Source organism: Salvelinus fontinalis, chromosome 3 (assembly GCF_029448725.1).
Source record: "Salvelinus fontinalis isolate EN_2023a chromosome 3, ASM2944872v1, whole genome shotgun sequence".
Taxonomy (NCBI): Eukaryota; Metazoa; Chordata; class Actinopteri; order Salmoniformes; family Salmonidae; genus Salvelinus; species Salvelinus fontinalis.
The window spans coordinates 8,185,553-8,207,897 of NC_074667.1; the positions used below are offsets into that span (position 1 = coordinate 8,185,553).

The following is a 22,345-nucleotide window of genomic DNA, read 5'->3' on the forward strand; positions in this document are numbered from 1 at the left end:
ACTGTTAAATGGGAGTTCTCATAAGCAACCAATCGCAATGCAAAGCTAAGGGAACACAAGTCCACTTACAAACTTTGAACATCAAAGCAAGCCATTCTTCACAGGAAGAGACAGAAAGAGAAGAGACAGAAGGAGGAGTGGAAGAGGGGTTGATGAGCGATAAGAGGACAGGAGCGCATTGAAAAGAAAGAGTGGAGGGTAAAAAGGACATCTCTCTCTTTAGGACAGAAAGCCAACACTTGGCACTTCATAATGGCTACAATGGACAATGTTAACGTCAATATTGTGTACAAAAATATCAAATGGAAAAAAGTATGACACAATCATAACACAAAATACAGTATGATTTAAAAAAGAATTAGATTTACTTTGATGACCCATTTGATATCAGCACACACACACAAAGCTACTAACCTGAAGTCCTCGGAGCCAATGACCTCTGTGTAGTACATGACTTTGCACTTGTGTGAGGAGACCTGCAGGGAGGCGAGGACGTCGTCCACGCGGGGCAGGTTGGTGGAGGCACTGCCCGGCATGGTGTGGAACTTCCACTGCAGGATGTAGAACCCGGGCCACCTGGTCACGTGGGAACCCTGGGAGAGGGATGGCGAGAGGAGGAGGAGAGGGACGGCGAGAGGAGAGGGACGGCGAGAGGAGGGGGAGGAGGGGGGGGAAGAGAGAGGTGCATTAGATGAGAGGTTTTAATCATTGTCAATCTGAATGTTCGAAAGTATCAAAAGGCATTTAAAAATCACAACACTAAACAACATTGGTGTAATACGCAACCCTGTATATTTTAATGAGTCAATCTTAATTCATTCATTCAGTCAAGAGATTCTCTCAGGCACTGACAAAGAGCCACCTGCATGCCTCATGTCTTTCTCAATACTATGAACAACTAGTCTGCTGTTCCATTGCTGACCTGCACGCTCTCCCCCTCCTTGCAGGTGAGTGGTGACTCCACCATGCTGTAGTCCAGGCCTAAGGTCCAGGACTTGTCTATGAGCTGGACGTTGTTCCCCCCGGGGGTGGTGATGCTGCTGTGTTGCCCCACTAGGGGGTCCTTGCGGGGGGTTTGGGGGGCGCGCTTCGAGTGGTAGAGGTGGAAGACCACGTCACCCTTACACACGTCAAAGTCCCAGGTGATCACGGAGGAGGCGTCGATGATCTCGATCACCAACTGGGAGGGAAAGCAGGGAGGGAGAGAAAAAGAGGAGGGTTGAAGATGAGGGGAGAGAAAAGGAGAAAGAGGCAGGGATGAGAAAGGGAAGGTTGGGAAAATCAGGAGTGAGAAAAAGAGATGAGAAGAGTAGAAGTTAAAGAGATAGAGAAAGAATTAAAAAGAACAGATGACAGAGGGAGGTAAGACAGCAGATTTCTACCGAGTAGTATCCACATGGCTTCGTTTATAATAGATTATATCTACTTTCCTGTAACAGAAACAAAATAACAAATGGGTGCAGATTTCTCTCAAAGCAACGTTCATGTTCAATTTGTGACAGAACAGTGGATAAATGTCTGAAGATCAGTTTGAATGCACTTTCAGGATTTCTCCAGCGGGTGGCAGTGTTGGTCAAGTAACTTCAGCAGACCAACGTTTGGCTTGTTAATTATTTTCCTCACTATCCACATCTTTCTCTCATTCTTCCCATACCTCTTTCCCCATCTCTCTCTTTCTCTCCTCCCACCTATCTGCCCTTCTCTCTCTTTCTTATTTCTCCTTCTCCACAAATGACTTCAAAGCTCCAGCTAAGGCCACAGTCGCCCCGCTCTCCTCGAGTCCTCTCTGCTCTGCCCCAGCCGAGGTGCACTGTATTGGGGCTCACCTCGTGGGGCGCTCCCTTAAAGACACTGGCACTCTGGTAGATAGTCTCTGTCCACAGGCTGATGTCTTCGTTCTCCAGCTCCTCTGCAGTACGGTACAGAGACTTGGGCACCAGGCCTCCCTCTGGGACTTCACACTGCACAGACACACAAAGAACTAGGCCATAGGAGAACGAAAACTGCATAGAAAGTACATGTTTGCTAGGATCTTAAATTCAAATTCATAATATCATTTATATGCACGCACAGACACGAAAAAGGGATACAAACGTTATCATGGCAACCACACGACAATGTGACTATGTTGGGTGATGACACCACACAGGCAGGCGCCCCCACACAGTGACTCACCATACACTCTCCTCCCAGGAAGTCAGGGATGACCTCCTTGTCTATGTAGTCCAGCAGGCCACCCGGGCCCTGGTAGTCATTTCCAGCGTAGATCAGGAACTTCTTACGGGTGTTCTCGTCGATGAACGGGCTCACCTGAACACAGGACAGAGACGGTGGGACGAGTCAACACCCTACTGCTCCCACCTAAATACATCATGCCTAACTGCAGCTTATCTAGTGCCCTATGAGCACTATATAGGGAATAGGGTGTCATTTAGGAGTCTCAAACAATAGTATTTCATAGTGTCTCACCAGGGTCCAGAGCACAGGGAAGACTCTAGGAGCCCTCAGTATGAGCAGACGTCCCAGGGTCTCTGGGTAGTTGGCCTCCACCACCTCAATGATTCTCAGAAGGGCCTTAACCCCCGGTCGCCACAGGTGGCGCATGTTTAACCCTTCGAGGTCCACCAGACACGTCCAACAACTAGAGGGGAGAGAGAGGAGGTAGGAGGGTGAGATTTTAAGTACTCTACACAGATTGTAAGTACAATACACATTACATTTCCAAATACGACCTTATGACGACAAAAAACAGAAACAAACAGATTGCTCCCACTCTCTCAATCAGGGGCTCTGGCTCCCTGTCGTACGTCGGCGAAGCTCCATGACATTCCACCCTAGCACACTTGAGATAGATTCCTGCATGGCTTCTCTCCACAGTCACGTCCATCTGATAAGCCTGACAGCTGCCAGGTAACACCCCCCATTCTCACCTTCTTTCTCTTTTTTTCCTTCTCTTTTCCGCTTCTCCTCTCACTCGCTCCATTTCTCTGTCACTTAATCAATTTCCCTCTCTCTCTCTCTTTCTCACCCAAATCCTTCAAAGAGGAACCCTCCATTCTTTCCTTGAGATAACTTTAAAGAGCATCCCCAACACTCTGTGTTAATAACCCCACGGCACCAAGGCAATTCCCATGATACGCATTAGCTTAGCAACATAGGTCCCATAGGACTCTGTTTAGTCCCCCTTCTCCCAGGAACTCGTGTCCTGTAGATCTGAGAGGCCTGGATAGGTGTATGCAATATGGCTTAAACTCCAATTGACCTATCAGAGGGAGTGGTGGAGCTACTACCAAATAGCAACGGGGTGTGTACCTGATTGGTCGGCCAAAGACTTTGGTGTTCTCCTCACAGCGCCTTAGGCCCTCCTCGTTTATGGATAGAACCTGAAGGGTTAAAAACACACACACACACACTTAATGTAGGTATGCTTACACACACACACACTTTAGTTAACACATGTGTGATTGACAGCAGAAGAGGCCCACTCACGTGTCTGAGTAGAGACTCCTCTCCCAGGGCTCGGACCAGCCCCTTGGTGTCCATCTGTCCCAGACGCAGGATATAGAGAGGACGACCCTCTGGAAGGACACACAGACGCATAATTTGAATAGTCTAGGGATGCAAATGTCGGTCCATTTTGCTGCCGACTAACCAACCCTCATTAACCAGTCAACAAAAAATACAATTCCAAACAGTAAAATATTATGCATACAAGGAATGGACATTTTTCATTATGAGAAACATGCAACAATAGCAAGTCTATCGTCTTCCAGTCAAAAGGCTAATTATAGTCTATTATTGAACATTCAACTCCTGTAATGAAGCAGCTAATCAAGCATACTTTTCAAACATTTACCAAAATGCAATGTGTGGGAAAACAGTTCTAAAACAGTGTGCCTAATGCAAGTGGCTCCATATATGACAGAGATTAAAATGTCTGCTAGAAACGTAGAGGGGGAATCTAATAGCAACAACTAGGATGGGTTGGGTCTTTGTCTTTTCTGGACAACAAAATAAAGTTGATATGAAAACCAATAGAACAGGTGAGAAATGCTGGTTAAATGGGATGGGGAAGTCTCTATAAAATCCTACTGGTTAAATGGTATGGGGAAGTCTCTATAAAATCCTACTGGTTAAATGGTATGGGGAAGTCTCTATAAAATCCTACTGGTTAAATGGGATGGGGAAGTCTCTATAAAATCATACTGGTTAAATGGTATGAGGAAGTCTCTATAAAATCATACTGGTTAAATGGTATGAGGAAGGCTTTATAAAATCCTGCTGGTTAAATGGTATGAGGAAGTCTCTATAAAATCCTACTGGTTAAATGGGATGGGGAAGTCTCTATAAAATCATGTTGGTTAAATGGTATGAGGAAGTCTTTATAAAATCCTACTGGTTAAATGGGATGGGGAAGTCTCTATAAAATCATGTTGGTTAAATGGTATGAGGAAGTCTTTATAAAATCCTACTGGTTAAATGGGATGGGGAAGTCTCTATAAAATCATGTTGGTTAAATGGTATGAGGAAGTCTTTATAAAATCCTACTGGTTAAATGGGATGGGGAAGTCTCTATAAAATCATGTTGGTTAAATGGTATGAGGAAGTCTTTATAAAATCCTACTGGTTAAATGGGATGGGGAAGTCTCTATAAAATCATGTTGGTTAAATGGTATGAGGAAGGCTTTATAAAATCCTATTGGTTAAATGGTATGAGGAAGTCTTTATAAAATCATGTTGATTAAATGGTATGAGGAACTCTTTATAAAATCATGCTGGTTAAACGGTATGAGGAAGTCTTTATAAAATAACTGATTCCACATGTCTATGGATGGATTTTGGCTATGCTACTTTGAAGCAAGGTAAGACATGCCTCATTATTTGAAGTAAAGTAAAACGTTCAGGTTTCAAACAAGTATGCTGCCTCACGCTCACATTGCAAAGTGGGGTGTGACGCGCTGATAGCCTGCCTACCGATGACTTTAGCCTATGCACCGGCGAATGGGAGGCGCGCTTTAATTACGAGATTGAAAACCCCCCAAAAAGTAGCTCTTTTTCCAATCGTGGCCATCAAAACAGTTTATACACGATAGCATTTAGAATTGTTATTTGTTGCTTAGAAAAGCACGGAGCTGCTCTCGCGCTGTCTAACAGGTGATAAGCCATTCTGCTCCTCAAACTAGGCTCTTATACATTTAATTGTGTGATGAGCGCAATGCCTTGGGACTGCCGTGAAGACATGCCAGAGCATGCAAATACCCAGGGCAAGTATGAAGTAACAACAACGTCAACAACGTATTTGAAATTGGGACTGGTGAACTGCAATGTCAATTCTAAGTTGTATTCCTTCATTGGACGAATATGGTGTATGACAGGAAGTTGTGGCTTAGACTTCTTTTTCTATTACAGTGCAATACAAAGTGACGTTTTGGGAAGTTACTTCTGTTAACAACTTACAAAGAAACAGGAGAAACAAGTTTTTTTTTTACCATGTGTAAATAATTTGAGTACAACAGTGTTTGTACTGTGTGTGTGTCTGAGTAATTCTGAGTGACTACTGTATTTTGTGAACATCATATGACTACCCCTCTACATCAAATCAAGGCTTCATGACAATTATTAGCGACTAATTGTGTGTGTGTGTGTGTGTGTGTGTGTGTGTGTGTGTGTGTGTGTACGCCTGAGCATCTCTCTCTGTGTCCATACTCCATACCTTTATCATGGTGGTGCCACCCTCCAGTGTAGTAGTCATTGAGGACCTGTGGTGAGGTCCACGTCTCTAACAGATAGTCCACCTGGTTCTGTTTCCTCCATGTTAAGGACTGACACAGGATCTCCCTGGCCTTCTCCATGTTAAAGTCCCTGGCGCGCAGGAAACGAAGGATGTGCTCGTCCTTAGGGATCTGGAAAGGTGGCGAGGAGGGAGAGGAGGGAGTGAGGGTAAGGGTCTTCAAGGGGGGGGGGGCGGGGGTTCAGAGGGGGCAGGGTAAGAGCGTGCGCGTGTGAGCATGTCACGCATGCCTCTATGTTTGTGTCTCAAGTAGCAGAGTATGATTTTAAAGATAGAATATGCTTTAGTATGTGTGTATTGAAAGCTGAAAGGGTGTATGTGTGTCTCACCTTGCCCTTGTGGCTCTCCTGCAGCCACTGTCGTAGTCTGATCAGACAGCTCTCCTGCAGAGGCGTCAGGTCTCCCAAGTAGCGCTTGATGTAGTCTGCATCCAACTTGTCTACAACACACACACACACACAATTTAGGGAATTCTCAAGTCAGTCAATTCAATCTCATTCAAAATCAATCACACAGCTAAATACCACTTAAAAATAGTTTCTCTCATTTCCCTAATGTATTGAAACTTTTGAACAGTGTCTCAATCATCCATTAGTACTAACCATCAGGCGTGCCCGTCTGGTTCTCTGTCTGGTCGTCAGGTTGGTTAGTGGCATCGTTGCTGGTGGCATCACTTTGGGTGGCATCATTATTGATGGCATTGGCAATCTCATGGTCATTGGCATCTGTGGACACGGGGATTGAGACGGCGGGCGTGACAGGCTGCTCCAGCTGGAGGAGCTTTGGGGTGGCACAGACAGGTTTGGTGGTGACGGAGGAGGAGGAGGAGGAGGAGGGGGCATCCAGGGAGGGAGTCCAGCGAGGCACGTGGCTTATCCCCTCTTCCTCTAGCTGGTTTAGGTAGAACTCTATGATCTCCTTACCCTGAAGATGAGGGAGGGAGGGAGAGAAAGAATGACAAGAGTGAGAAAAAGAAGACAGAGTTAGAGTTATTAATATGGAAGGAGGCTAAATAGGAAATTTGTTTACATTGGGTCAGCAAATTGGCTTACATTACATAATAAGAGCCACTTAGCACTAGACCTCACCACTCATGGCCCAATGGTATGTCTGCTGTATTAACACTGGATTCCATGGTTCCTTTTCATTTAACTCAATGCAGGAGATGAATTCAATTCCCAATACAATTAGGTTCTTTTTGAATTGGAATTTCAATTCACTTATTGAGTCGAAATGGAACCTAGTTGGATTAATTATTTTTTGCATGAGGGGAATGTTTGACCTCTGGTGAATTCTCTAAATATGATACATCTGGGTTGTATTCATTAGGGCGCAACGTACCAACGGTAAACGAAAGCCAACATTTCTTACTGTTTCTTACTGTTAGTGTCTAATGAATATGACCCTGATCCGATCTGGTTCACAAACACACACCTTCTTGATACTGCTGGCGTACTGCTTCATGGCCATCTTCTCCACCGTGCTCTCGAAGCCAAAGAACGATTTGATGTCCAGGCTGGCCGACTGCTCGAAACACGTCCAGTCCTCATTCTCAGGGTGGGCCTGCGCACACGCGAAAGACAAGATACACGTGTTACCGTGGCAACCACACACGCCAATATGACTGTGCCGAGCGCTGACGCACACTACAAGCTACACATCCTCAGCTATGTGTGGGAGCGCGTACCGATGACACTGCCCACTGGCATTATACCAATACTGACAGGTTGTGTCGTTATATGCCAACAAGTATTGATAGGAGGAGGACATTTTGTGACGGTATCAAGCACAGACAGCACATTCACACACAGCCCGAGATTGTATCAAAATAGATTTTGTCGAATGTCAGCGAGTGAAGTGTGTTAGATAGGACTGGGAGTGAGAGTGTTGGATGTCAGTGAGTGAAGTGTGTTAGATAGGAGTGAGAGTGTTGGATGTCAGTGAGTGAAGTGTGTTAGATAGGACTGGGAGTGAGAGTGTTGGATGTCAGTGAGTGAAGTGTGTTAGATAGGACTGGGAGTGAGAGTGTTGGATGTCAGTGAGTGAAGTGTGTTAGATAGGACTGGGAGTGAGAGTGTTGGATGTCAGTGAGTGAAGTGTGTTAGATAGGACTGGGAGTGAGAGTGTTGAATGTCAGCGAGTGGAGTGTGTTAGTTAGGACTGGGAGTGAGAGTGTTGAATGTCAGACACCGCTAGGCAAACCGAGGCAAGTCATACAGTGATCCCGCCGTGACACACAACTTCTGAAAGAGCTTATTTTACTATGTAGCTCTTCGGCTAGCTCCGGCGTTGGATACCTGTTATCTCTGGCTACCAAAATATGTCAGCTTTAGCCAACTTTAGCTCAGTCTAATTGAGCTACCTAGCCTTGTTAGCATCCACTAGCTAACTGTAACTGTTCTTTCATAAGGAAAGCTGCATAACGGACCTAAAATAGGCCCGCTAGCCTCGTTAGACGCTAATGCAATGTGCTTGACCTCATTAACTCAGAGCGCATTCATTCACCACGGGAGCCTGGTGAGAGTAGCACTGAGGTCAGAGTAGGGAGTGCCGCAACACACTGCAGTAGGCCTGGGAGGTGTGAAAGAACTGACCCCAGAACAGTGTGTGAGTGTGTTGAGGCGGAGTGCTGCAGGGAACAATGGGAGGTCTGAATTATTCAGTGGGAAGGAAGCAGCATATGAGAGGCTGGTTGGAACACAGCTTTTTCTGCATTGTGATTGCATTGGAGGGAAGGGCTTTCAGACACAAGTGTGCCGTCTACAACTTGCTTTTACAGGGCTGTGTGCGTGTCAGTGTCGTGTGAGATAAGGTGATATAAAACTAAGACTGAAGTGGCGTGTGTGTAGCTACATATCAGGAGCTGGTTGGAACACCGCTTGATCCGTCCATTTGAGGAGACATTGTGAATGCACAGGTGTGCTGCCGACAGGTGGCTTCAAAGTGGTTTAACAGGGCTTTGTGAGTGTGTGATTGAGTGCGAGTGTGTGCGCATGCGTTTGACAAAATAAAGCCAAGGCTTGAATGTGTGTTAGCGAATGGACAGGTAGGTTATGTAACCATTCTAACCAAAGCTACATTTTAAGTGTGTGTGTGTGTGTGTGTGTGTAACACACCGAGTAGCTGCAGAGTTCGTGGATGATGACTCTGTTGGAGAAGGTCTCGTTGTGGGACTCGATGTGGAGCGTCCTCTCTCTCTTGTTCAGCGTGTTCTCCTGGCTGAAGTACACATAGTCCACCCCCGCAATCTGCACACAAAGTACACTCATGAAACCAGTTGCAGCAAAACCAAATGGTCAAAAAGGAAAAACGGATACACTGATTACAAAATGGCCGATGCCTGATTTGCGTGTTACCTAAGGTCTTTTTATTTTTTCTTTGTCATGTCAGCTTCGCTTAGAATACAAGCTAAGGGTGTTTCAAATGCAACTTTATTTTAACTGTCACCTGAAAATCTCACTTAAAATGAATATTCTGTTAACTCGTATCCAAATAATGTTGCTGACTCGTCCTATACTCGTATTTGTGGCCAAAGCATAAATTGGAGAAAAACACCTCAAACTTGTATCTTAAATAAACCGTTTAAAAATGCTAGTTATTTCCTCATAGAAGATGTCATTTTCCTGAGGAGGATGAGCTGGCCAATCAGCAGTCTACTCACATCAATATTTTTCAACACCACTCTTTGTTTGGGGTAAGCCAACACCATTCCGACACAGAAAAGCTACTTTTTTATATACTTATCATTTTTGGAAGGAAAACTATTTCACTCATATTTGAAGTAATTATAGGTCATATTTCACAGAAGTCTGGAAACATTGAGCAGAAACTTTAAACAATACTCTAACACTCATATGGCTTCTGCTTGGCCTTTGTGGTCTACGCTGTGTTACTGTAAAACACTTTGACAACCCCTGACGTACAAAAAGGGCTTTATAAATACATTGGATTGGTTGATTGATTGACTTAAAGTACAAGACTCACATTGACTGACAATGGTTTATAAATACATTTGATTGATTGACTGACAAGACTCAAGAGAGAAGTTAGCGACAGGTTAGCCGTACCCGTTTGAGGAGACGAGGGGCGTCCACGTCCAGTTTGCAGCGGCGCTGGACCTGGTGTATGGATCCATCCTCGCGCTCAGTTTCCCCCAACACCTCGCTGTCCACAAACATGGGAATCAGGTGACACGTGGGAAATCGCCTCTCGTAGGCCTGCGAGAGATGGAAAGAGAAAGGGTTATTAGTGTGGGACTCATTTGTTTTAACAACGCAAACTCCTTCACCTTCCATGTTAATAAACTTGATTGAATTGAGAGAGCGTGAGATGCATCAGACAAGATAGTCTAGCCATTGTATATCCAACAATGACATTTAATTGTTGGATATTCTAGTTCCCAAAATCTATTTTATCAGCTGTTTTCATATTTCAAAAAAGTGAGTGAGAGAGAACGAGATAAAGGTGGGCATGAGAGGTTAGGACAGAGAAGATAGACAGCGAGAGACAAAACACCCTTCAGGTCTATTCAACTCCGACCCACACATCCCCTCACTATGGTTCTATCGTTGACTCGTATTCAATTGTCTCAGCAGCTGGCACACATGCCAACATTACACAATGCATCGTTTCATTACCTAGGATGCAAAATAATAGGCCTTAGTAATAATAGGCCCATTAATGGCACCTCAGGCACAATATATCAGTAGAGTTCTGCTCATAAACACATAACACCACCTAGGTCACGACAAAAATGGCACCCTATGGGCCCTGGTCAAAAGTAGTGCACGATGAAGGGAATAGGGTATCATTTCAGACACAGCCCTCATTTATTGTGCTGCTGAAGGCAGCTGTTACACAACGTAAGGTCTTTGGCACACAATGGGCCTGCATTGCTTTCATAATGTTTGATTACTGATCCTGGACCTGATTGGCAGGGTTACGTAAGCAGCCAGGGGACATGAGGGGACATGTATCGAAAGGTCCCCGATCAGTTTGGAGAGGTGTTGGAGACAAGGTGATGCTCCAGCACACCTAAGGGACATTGCGCTCAGTACAGTTAAGAGACTTGTACATTATGACAGCGTCTTTGCTAATTCTAGGCCAAGTCTGTGCCCTGTGTTGTAATAAAGGAACTAATTTAGTCTACTTCTTCCTGGCTGCTCTAGATACCATTATTTATTTAATTTTGTGCTGAATGGGCAGATTCTTATCCTGGCCCAGTTGGAGTCTGCAGTCTCGAGAGAGCGAGAGAAGAGAGAGTGAGAAAAAGGAGGGAACTTGCGTTGGGGCAATGAGAGGCAACCACCAGGCACAAATCCACCACTTAGTCAAGATGGCTCAGACCGAAAACATACATGTAAAAGCACTCACCAAAAGCTAAAAGTAAGAGAGAGAAAAAGAACAAGCTTCTTTTTAAACTCAAGGTCGGCAGTGTTCACAGCTCGATCATCAGTTATACTGGAGAAAGATGTCCCCGTCCTCTAAAAAGGCTTTGGGTTCAGCTCAGGTCCTCTAAAACCAGTGTTTTGCAATCCTTTCATACCAGGGACTCGCAAGCTATGGCTTTTTCCTTTTTGGGGCCAGACTGGAGGTTGAGAAACACCCCTGTAGCCTAGACAACTACCTCATCCCCATACTGTATTTATTTATCTTGCTCCTTTGCACCCCAGTATCTCTACTTGCACATTCATCTTCTGCACATCTACCATTCCAGTATTTAATTGCTATATTGTAATTACTTCGCCTCCATGGCCTATTTATTGCCTTAACTCTTATCTTACCTCATTTGCACACACTGTATATAGCCTTTTTCCCCCTACTGTATTATTGACTGTATGTTTGTTTATTCCATGTATAACTGTGTTGTTGTATGTGTCGAACTGCTATGCTTTATCTTGGCCAGGTCGCAGTTGCAAATGAGAACTTGTTCTCATCGAGCCGAACCTGGTTAAATAAAGGTGAAAAAAAGGGCCTTGTCATATAACTGTAATAAGGGCTAGAGCTTACCCTGCTAAAATGGGACCGGTATTCAGGCCTCGGTGTGAGTCGACTAGCAAACCAGGCTAAGTAGGGGCTTTGGAAATTGGCAATAGCTGCACCTCCCATTCTTTGTAGCCCCAGTCAGCATGGTACCAGACTGCCTAATAACACTGCCAGGGCTGTTGGCTGTGTCCCAAATGGCAACATATTCCCGAAAGTGCTAAAGTAGTGCACTATATAGGCAATAGGGTGCCATTTGGGATGCAAACATTGAGCTGTGTCCACTATCATCATGCTGAGTTCTGTTTCTCTCCCTGGTCTAGAACAGAGGCTCTCGGAGGAGTACAGTCAGCACTACGGCAGGAGTAAACACAGTGTTTGGTGTTCGCCCATCAAAACAGGCTACTGCATCAACAAATCCTCTCTACGGTGCCAAACATCATATGAAGGGGTAGGCCAAATACAACAAACAATTCTTCACACCCAACAACATACCTCAACACAAAACAGACTGGTATGTATGTATGTATATACACACACATATAAATAAAATAAACACTCAATGTCCAACATGTTCAATCCCAATAACAATTTACACCCCAGACTGCATAAACAAAGCAAATATTTCTGGGCAAATACATTTGAATTCAATCACTTTTTGACAGAAACCCTTTTGATATGAATAAAACATTCCATAAATATTCTCCCATTGTAGAAGTGGTCAGAAAGTGACTTGTTGGACCTGAACGCCAAAACATTCATGAGATAAAGGTGAGCAAAGTTGACCCATTTTGCGTACCCCATCCGTGTCTTCATCACTGGAAAAGATAAACAGTTGAGTGATATCATTTAAAAGCTTACAAAACAGGGTTGTAAAACTATTTTAGATTTCTGGAGAATTGTTAAAAAATAATGTAATTTGTCATTTTTAACCTTTGAGGTCAATTACACATTCCCATAGCTTAGACCCTATTTTGCGTCAGGTTGTGTTGAGACAACATGCTCTTGAATACAGGGTGGGTGTTATGTTTTGGCTAAGAAATGTACTAAAATGGGAATAACAGACATTTCTACTTTCAAAATGGTAACACAAAGATGGTTGGAGGTCCACACATCAGAGAATGGGAATATCTGTTGTTTTAAATTATACTGTCAATCCTCCATAGGAAACCTATTGAAATCAAAAAAATATTAAATAGAAAAGACATGACCATTTACGTTGACATTCGACGGTGGGTGGAATGATGGGCATCTTTGCGGTAGTGAAGAAAAAAAGAAGCTAAATTGCAGTGGTCTGAAGGGATAGGTCCATTCTATGGATTTAAATTACACCCGCCCCTGTATTCAAGAGCATGTTTTGGCTCAACCGATGGCAGGCACAACACAAAAACCTCAGATGATATGAAAAATGGTCTAAACTACAAAATATGCGACATTTGAGATGAAACAAATCGGAGTTTAAAAAGGTTTAACATTTTGGAATTTATGAATTTTTCTTTCTCCATGAAATAATAAAATAGTTTGACAACACCGTAAGCTTTTAAATGATAAACTCAACAGTTTCTCTTTTCCAGTGATGAAGACATGGATGTTTCATGGTATGGTAAAGTATGGAAATTTGGTCAACTTTGAGAACCTTCATTTCTGAATGTTTTGGCATTAAGGTCCAAAAATGCATTTATGACCACTTATTCCATGGGCAAACACGTATGGGAAGTTTTGCATTAATTCAAAAAGGTACGTAGTCAAAAAGTGATTAAATTCAAAATGGATTTACCCTTATGTCAAACATGATGCTTCAGACCAAAAACAACACACTAGGCTATATACACAGGCAACTGCCAAAATAAAGGAAACCCCAACGTAGTGTCTTAATGGCGTTGGGCCACCATGAGTCAGAACAGCTTCAATGCACCTTGGCATAGATTCTACAAGTGTCTGGAACTCTGTTGGAGGGATTTGACACCATTCTTCCATGAGAAATTCCATCATTGTGTTTTGTTGATGGTGGTGGAAAAACGCTGTCTCAGGCGCCACTCCAGAAACTCCCATACGTGTTCAACTGGGTTGAGTTCTGGTGACTGAGAGGGCCATGGCATATGGTTAACATCGTTTTCATGCTCATCAAACTCTGTGGATGGGGGGGCATTGTCATCCTATCGGGGCATAGCCCTGGTAGCCAAAATAATGGCCTTCCAGCATTTGAATACGTTGCCCTAAGCATGACGGGATGTAATTGCTTAATTAACTTAGGAACCACACCTGTGTGGAACCAACTACTTTTAATATAGGCCTACTCTGTATCCCTCATTTACTCAAGTGTTTGATTTATTTTGGAGGTTAGATGTACTTAGAGTCAAACATACACCCAATGCTAAACAAAGGTCACATGACAAGGGAAAACAAACCCCACAATGAATAGGAAAGCAAAACAGGAAATGTAAAGGCCATGATAGTGACTATTTTTAACAGAGAAACACAACACCATTCAGGACAGTACTCAGTGTTCTGACTGAGGGGGGGGGGGGAAGAGCTGACTCCAGATCAGTGAGGGGAAAACAATGATGGTAACTAGAAATCACGTAACCCGCCAAGTGCCTTCTAAACATGGTGCAGTGTGTAATATGTAGCGGTTGTTAGTGGTAGCCCAAAGACAATGTACTAGCTTGTTGAGGGTGTCACTTGATGTTAGATGCCCTTGAGATACACGTCAAATCGATCCGGGATGCCTCTTCCAAACAGGAAATGACCTCCTTATTACACATTTTAAAATTCCATATCAAAGGCCTGAGTCACATCACTGAAACTCAAATACCACATTTGCAAGCATGACTCATTGCTCTGTCACAGCTGAGCACATGCTCAAACATCAGAAACTCACAAGGGAGACTGGGTCAATATTTAGACCTTAGGCAGTCTAATATTGACACAAAGCATTATGGTCCTCTTAAAGTCAATTCAAGATAAGGGTGTCGGTAAAAGTCATGGAAGAAGTGTGTCACGCTCGGCGTTGACAAGAGGAAGACGAGGACATGTTCCAATACTCTAACATGGTCTCCTTGTTTCATTTCCATCATTAATGCTGATAGGTGAAATGGCAGGACGGTTTCCTAAACGGTTGCTTTAACTTCTCATATCGGAGGTTGTGTATTGTGAGGGATAAGAAAGGAATAGGGAAATATTTAATAATAATCTAAAGATGAACAGTAATTGGGACAAAGGCCTAGGCAGTCACGCGAGCCACCGCCCCATTGTCACATGATTCTAACAGAGCTACAGTCAGTCAAATGCAGCAGTTAATCCAAACAGACCCAACTGGCGGAGATCCACCACAGCACGGAAAATTCTGATTTGATTGCCTCCAGCTCAACTCTTCCCCGGAGCAGATCAGGCTTGCTATCAAACAAAACGGAAAGAGACATTTTTACTAAAATTGGCTATATGAGGTTTCCAAATAAGCACGAAAGCATGTGTGTGTGTGTCAGCTCAGGTCTCCATAGCTACAGGATACACTAAAGGATAGGCCGGCCAAGTGTGTGAGCAACATTCCCAGGAATGTAGCTGGGACGTTTATAGGATCACTTTCCAGACATGCATGGGGAAATGTCAAAACAATACACAATACCTAATCCTTTCCTGGAAATAGAAAACAGGCCTTCTTCCTTTAGGAAAGGATAGTAAGACCGGGCATGGAAGACTGGAAGAGGAACTATTTCTTAGTATTTTCAGGAAGGGGAACGGAGGACACTTTGGAATGGAAAGCAAGGAAGTGAAAACAGGGGGAATGAATGAGTTGAGTGGAAAAGGAACCGAAGGATACTATCACGTCTTTTTCCAGACTAGAGGGGACTAGACGTATGTGAGAGTGGCTTTGAAAGAGACTGGTCTTTAGAAAGGGAAGGACACTGGCCAAGGTCAGGCTGCTGGAGCTGACGTGTGAGCGGGTGACTGCCTCAGTGTCGCCAATGACGTTCGTCAGTAGCAGTGATAATGTTTGAGTGTGTGTAAATGTGTGTGTTGGGAAGGGAAATTGACGTGCCCTGCGATGGTCAATGACCACTGGACCGCAGTGTGTTAATGAGACCCGTTCTGCTATGTATGCCTAATGTATGTGTGAAAGAGGTTGGGTAGGGTAGAGACTCATGTAGCTTGGGGCGGAGCAGCCTGTCTGCACGGCACACACACATCACAACAATTACATCAGCTTTAATTAAGCTAAGGTTTCCTCTGGGATCAGTTCTTCACCCTACTTGGCAATCAGCAGAGATCTAGCCGACACTGAGAACTGACTCTAGATCAGATGACATGATCTGATTAAAAGCTTTAAAATTTACAATGCAGACAGGCCCAACGACAATCTGAGATCACAGATACCTAGTCCTACACTCTCCCTAACACACACACACACACAGAGGGAATATTGATGTAATTGCACAGTTCTGACGTATCCTAATGGTTAAATCAATAGTAATGGGGGGACCCATTGCTTATATCAAAACACTGTTTATAGTGACAACACTACAGTGCTGGGGTTACACAAAGCAACTTTCACACAGTTGCAAGGGACATAATCTCAAACGCAATTGAAATTGCCTGGGAATCCAGTGGACTTACTAGATGGGTGTGAGTGTCGTCTCGTCTCCGGACTGTATCAGCATTGTTGTGTAAGAACAACAGAGCCAAGAGCCAACAGGACATCAGTCCCAATATTTATAACAGCCGTTTAACGGCGACATTGTGGTGAGGGGCCGCTTTTGAGACTAAAACATTTGATGAGGGCTTGGTTGCCAGGGCAAAATCAAAACAAAAGCAAAAAACAAGGCATTTAGATGTCTGTGATATGGCCGGAATGTTCTTTTTGGTTTTTATGGTTGACAAAACAATTATCTTGTTCGAAAAGACAGACGTTTACCTTAGAATTAAGCTATTTGTACAAAAGAGATTGTTAGGTTACATACGAAGCTCTTAGGTCCAACATAGACCTACACAAGTCTTCAGATGACATTTCATAGTAATATTTGAAATGAGAACAATCCCCTTTTTTACATTCCCTATATCCATTATTCCATTTCTCTTCTCTTTTTCCAGCACAAAGTGAATTTAATTCAGTACAGGGCCCACACACACACACACACTCACATTGTAAACAGAGGAACAAAAGGAGCATTATTGTGATTGCTTTCAGCACTATTCTGGAAAGTACTGTACTGCCGATGCCAGGGGAATGCAGTGTTGCTGACTACGATGCAGTGAGCAATGAATGCTTTGAGTGTGTCTAAAATTGTGCCCTATTCCCTATATAGTGCACTATTTTTGACCAGGGCCCCTATTGAACATGGCCCAGAGTTCCATGGTGGTTCATTAGGTTCTTAAGCAGGACTGTAGGGTGGAGGAATGTGTCAGAGTGCCACATGCGGGCTGTAGCGAGGTGAACGGTACAGGGTGGCATGGACATGGTGGCTGTTGATTAGACTGACTGGATCGTGTCTACTGACCTAGCTGGCAGAGAGGATGGTGTGTGTGTGACGTGCGTTGGTCAAATAACCACTTGACCCCAGAGTATATGTGATGCCTGTGGCTGGGTCCTCTGCAGTGGCTGGGTCCTGTGCTGCTGCTGCAATGTAGTCCAACTTGCAATATTTTAGGCACCTCTCCCACTGGCATTTAGGCTGAAATATGAAGTATAATTCCACATCTATTCAAGAGATCACACACACCTGCTTACACAACAAGACTGCATCCATCCTAAAAGGGTCAGGGCAGGCTTTCAGGTGTGCTGCACTCTGCACCAAATGTAATGCGGGGAATAAAATTCCTCATGGTTTCTATTTTCAGAGTTTAGCCAGAAAAGCAGGTCACAGTGGAGAGAGAGAGAGAGAGAGAGAGACAGCTGTGTTCCAGACTGTTCTGAATGGTTGAAATGCAAAGAAAATATTGTGGTTTTGTGCAAGTCCAGACTTGGTAAGTTCCACAAAAATAGGTATTAAAAAAAACTTGTCTTAATACTCCTGAGTGACTCCCTTTCCTTGTCTCCTTTCCTCTGTGAGTACTGAAAGGGGCTGGATAGATTTCATAAACGTTCAACCATCACATCCTTGAGGATTAGGCGTCAAGGAAAGGAGATGAGGAAGGAAGCCATTACAAGCTACTGAGACACAGCCTAGGGGCTTTAAGGATCCCTTTGAGTATTCCTAGTATATTTCTATGGTTTGTCCTTTCTGTGGGCAGTGTAGAATAGCCTAAATTCCCTTTAAATGGCAAACTCCTGCTAGGTGTCATAGCCTCCATTTAAACAAGTCTTTTGACTGCTCATCAAAACCAGTTTCCTTATCCTGCCCAGTCCCTCACCTCTCCTGTTTAATAGCTATTGACTGAGTGTTGAACGGGGAATAGTTCATGTGGCCTGAAGTAGGTGGAACCGCGCCATTGGGAGTCCTTGGGTAATACACTGAGGCCTGTCACTCCTGCTCAATACAGAGCATAGGCTAACAGGTTATACAGCTTTAAAGTGGGGCATACCAGGATGCAATGGCTTCCCTGTTATACACAGAGTACAAATCATTAGGAACACCAATATCCACTTCAAATCAGTGTAGATGAAGGGGAGGAGACATGTAAAAGAAACATTTTTAAGCCTTAAGACAATTGAGACATGGATTGTGTGTGCGCCATTCTGAGAGTGAATGAGTAAGACAAAAGATTGAAGTGCCTTTGAACGGGGTATGGTAGTAGTTGCCAGGCGCACAGGTTTGAGTGTGTCAAGAACTGCAACGCTGCTGGATTTTTCACACTCAACAGTTTCCTGTGTGCATCAAGAATGGTCCACCACCCACTTGACACAACTGTGGGAAGCATTGGAGTCAACATGGGCCAGCATCCCGGTGGAACGCTTCGACACCTTGCCCTGCCGAATTGAGGCTGTTCTGAGGGCAAAAGGGAGTGCAACTCAATATTAGGAAGGTGTTCCTAATGGTTTGTACATTGTGTATGGGCTATTTTATTGTTCATATCCTGGTTGTTTCCACACTTAATCTCAACGCTAAGTAGCTACAGAGTTTAACTGCAGTATTCAGTTTGGTGCACAAAAGAATATTGTGTTTCGGTGGGGAGGTGTGTAGGGGTGAAAACTATTACAACTATTTGAATAGCTAGATAGCTAGCCTAAGCTCTGTAAAGGGCAGCTACTTAGTACCCACCACCACCCACTCTACAGCTCTCATCAACACAGAGGGTATTGTCAGGGCAGTATTCTTGGCTCTGCCAAGGACGGTATAGTGGGAATGGGCCCCCTTTCTGGGAATGCAGTCTGCATGAGATGGTATATGTGTGTGTGTGTGTGTGTGGGAGAGAGAGGACTGAGGAGAGCTGAGGAAGCCCATCTGTCAGCTGTCAAACACTCTTGCCATCAAAACAGGAAATGCTGAGCTAAAAGTACACACTCACTGTGCCACGGCCAGACAGGCATTTAGAGAGGCCACTGCCAACGTGACACACAAAGCTAATGTGTTGCACTGTAAAGCTACACATGGTTCTACCTCTGCAACATAAAGTAGTCCTGATATTTAACCAACTGAGTTAGGCTACTTGAAAAAGAGGTGTCAAATGTAGATCCAAGTACAGAACGAGGCGGTCACAGGGCAGAACGAGGCGGTCACAGGGCAGAACGAGGGGGTCACAGGGCAGAACGAGGGGGTCACAGGGCAGAACGAGGGGGTCACAATTGAAACAGTTGTTTCATTGGCTACATTTTGTCTGTTCTCACAGCATTTCCTGATGCCGACTACTGCATTAAACATACCAGTCTGGTGGTTGGTATTAGGCTACATGGCATGTCATTGACTGGAAATTCCTGGAATGGGAAACTGGAATGGCCATCTTCATCAACTTTTAAAAGTAGACAGTATCATGTCCTCAGTGACTGTAAAGGGAACATTGGCATCTTGTATGAGCAGTGTTGCAGGTTCATTGATTGTATTGGGAAATACTGACGGAATCAAATCTTCATTGCCTGGCTATGGACACATTGACTGTTACAAGAAACCCTTGCATGTACATTGAAGTTTATGAGAAATAAATGTCTTCCTACCGCCCTTGACTATATACAGTGCCTTCGGAAAGTATTCAGACCCCTTGACTTATTCTACATTTTGTTATATTTTATTCTAAAACTGATTAAATCAAACATTTCAAATCCTCAGCAATCTACACACAATACCCCATAATGACAAAGCGAAAACCGGTTCAGAATGTTTTTGCAAATGTATATAAAAAATATAAAAATGAAATACCTTATTTGCTCAAGTATTCAGGCCATTTGCTATGAGACTTGAAATTGAGCTCAGGTGCATTCTGTTTCCATTGATCATCCTTGAAATCTAAGCACAGCCAAGACAGCGCAGGAGTGGCTTCGGGACAAGTCTCTGAATATCCTTGAGTGGCCCAGCCAGAGCCTTGAACCCAATTAAGCATCTCTGGAGATACCTGAAAATAGATGTGCAGCAACGCTTCCCATCCAACCTGACAGAGCTTGGGAGAATCTCCCCAAATACAGGTGTACCAAGCTTGTAGCAACATACCCAAGAAGACTGGGGCGGCAGGTAGCCTAGTGGTTAGAGCGTTGGACTAGTAACCGAAAGGTTGCAAGATCAAATCCCCGAGCTGACAAGGTAAAAAGATCTGTTGTTCTGCCCCTGAACAAGGCTGTTCCTAAGCCATCATTGAACAAAAAAATTGTTCTTAACTGACCTGCCTAGTTAAATAAAAGGTAAATATATATATTTTTTGAAAGACTCAAAGCTGTAATTGCTGCCAAAAGTGCTTAAACAAAGTACTGAGTATAGGGTCTGAATAATTATGTAAATGTGATGTTTTTAATAAATTTGCAAAAACTAAAACAAATGTTGCTTTGGGGTATTGTGTAAATTGATGAGGGAAAAAAACTATTCAATCAATTTTAGAATAAGGCTGTAACCTAACAAAATGGGGAAAAAGTCAAAGGGTCTGAATACTTTCCGAAGGCACTGTATGGCCAGTGCGGCACCTCCATTGACTTACAAGAAACACATACCCCTGGCATCTTTATTGATGGCTGTGGGAAATTGGCAATCTATAACATCTTCCCATCCCCATTGATTAGTCACAGAAAACAATGTGGCACCTTTGCTATTGGAAACTGGTCGTCTTTTCATGTCTTCCCATCATCACTGGCTGTGGTGCATTGGTGCACCTCCATTGACTGTATTAGTGAGCGTGTCATCGCTTCCTGGAAATAAAGGCTGCTGTGTCAGGAGGCTATGGGCCGTGAAGCGTGGGACAACAAGGAAGACAGGGGGAGCAGGGCGCAGGTGATTTGTGGTGTACTGCGTCAGAGAAATAACGGCACAGAAGGAGAGTGTGTGTGTTATTGTGTTTGAAGACGCAGGATAGGGGAGGGACTCACACACTGTACATATAGCCTAGCCTACATACTGGTATACAATACTTATGTACACACACAAACATTACACTGTATGGGAATATGTAGGTCAATCATTTTCCTATTAATGTCACACTGGCTCCCTACGTCTGTAGTGAGTCACATTGACTGCAGCTTGGCTCTACGTAGACTGCACCATGCAGGTGCAGCAGAATATGCTAACGGTCAATTGTGTGACACGTGTGTGTGTGTGTGCTACTGCTGGTAGAGCGAGGCGTTGGAGTGGGGGAGGGCTGTCGTCGATTATTCGTCGCAGCATCTCGACCTTGCAATGAGGAGTCCTGTGATAAGTGAAACAGATCAGGATAATTCTCACAGGCCCAGAGTCAGTTGTTAGAAACTCTTATTAATACAGCTTACTCGCACATAGCAGGCCCAGAGTCAGTCTTTCATCAATGCTGCCTCAGAGCAGAGCGCTTCTCTAGGGGCTACAACAGAACCGTATCCGACGAAGTGAATTACACTCCGAGGGGGATGCTGCTCGCTGACAGACTCATTCACAAAGTGTGTGGAGGAACAATTCCTAACCAAAAGATTTTGGCATGACGCCAGCCACAGGGGAGAAGGCAACTGTCTGCATAATGCATAAACAACTCGCATCACAGAGAAGGAAAATAATACTGTAGGCAATATGTAATGAGTTCCCACGCTTCCAAAACCTCAATTAAAAAGACCTCTAACCCGAAAGAATGGAAAAATGGCTCCGTCTTGTATAAAATTCTCATTAGCGCAGTAAGTGCACTTGAATTCCCATTAGATCACTAGGTTAACATAGGAATGAATCAGCTGTACTTAGCCTTCTGTTTAAATCCTAATGACAAAAGCCTGAAAGGTGACGCGCTGGACAGGATGGATTGAGAGAATAAATGGACAATCCCCAGGTTTAGGGGCCTATAGGAGATGGTAAGGAGATTAGAACAACAACACAGCTAGAGACGGAGATGGAGAGAAAAACTATAACACTTCAGGTGAGAATGTTGCGACAGCTGAAATAGTCTAGATCTGGGATGGAGGAAGAGGGATGAGGGATGGGATGAGATGGCTGCCAGGTCATACTGGAGTTGTTCTTCTACACTGGGCCAGAGACAGACTACTAG

The 22,345-nt window shown here is 44.0% G+C and overlaps 1 protein-coding gene across 5 annotated transcripts in view; it reads right to left on the reverse strand.

The window, feature by feature from the left end:
- The window catches only part of LOC129837863 (SEC14-like protein 1), a 60,929-nt gene that overhangs the window by 4,043 nt on the left and 34,541 nt on the right, over positions 1 to 22,345 (reverse strand). For 2 of the 5 annotated variants that reach the window (XM_055904356.1, XM_055904347.1), the window contains 14 exons: positions 9,859 to 10,008; positions 8,908 to 9,039; positions 7,226 to 7,354; positions 6,394 to 6,715; positions 6,121 to 6,230; positions 5,714 to 5,948; positions 3,490 to 3,578; positions 3,313 to 3,383; positions 2,470 to 2,641; positions 2,176 to 2,310; positions 1,827 to 1,961; positions 923 to 1,180; positions 415 to 593; positions 70 to 96 (listed from right to left, as the gene is read on the reverse strand). In XM_055904356.1, the coding sequence (XP_055760331.1) occupies positions 70 to 96; positions 415 to 593; positions 923 to 1,180; positions 1,827 to 1,961; positions 2,176 to 2,310; positions 2,470 to 2,641; positions 3,313 to 3,383; positions 3,490 to 3,578; positions 5,714 to 5,948; positions 6,121 to 6,230; positions 6,394 to 6,715; positions 7,226 to 7,354; positions 8,908 to 9,039; positions 9,859 to 10,008 (2,144 nt within the window). The remainder of the gene's footprint in view (positions 1 to 69; positions 97 to 414; positions 594 to 922; positions 1,181 to 1,826; positions 1,962 to 2,175; positions 2,311 to 2,469; positions 2,642 to 3,312; positions 3,384 to 3,489; positions 3,579 to 5,713; positions 5,949 to 6,120; positions 6,231 to 6,393; positions 6,716 to 7,225; positions 7,355 to 8,907; positions 9,040 to 9,858; positions 10,009 to 22,345) is intronic. The other 3 variants (XM_055904374.1, XM_055904383.1, XM_055904365.1) reach the window with 3 other exon arrangements.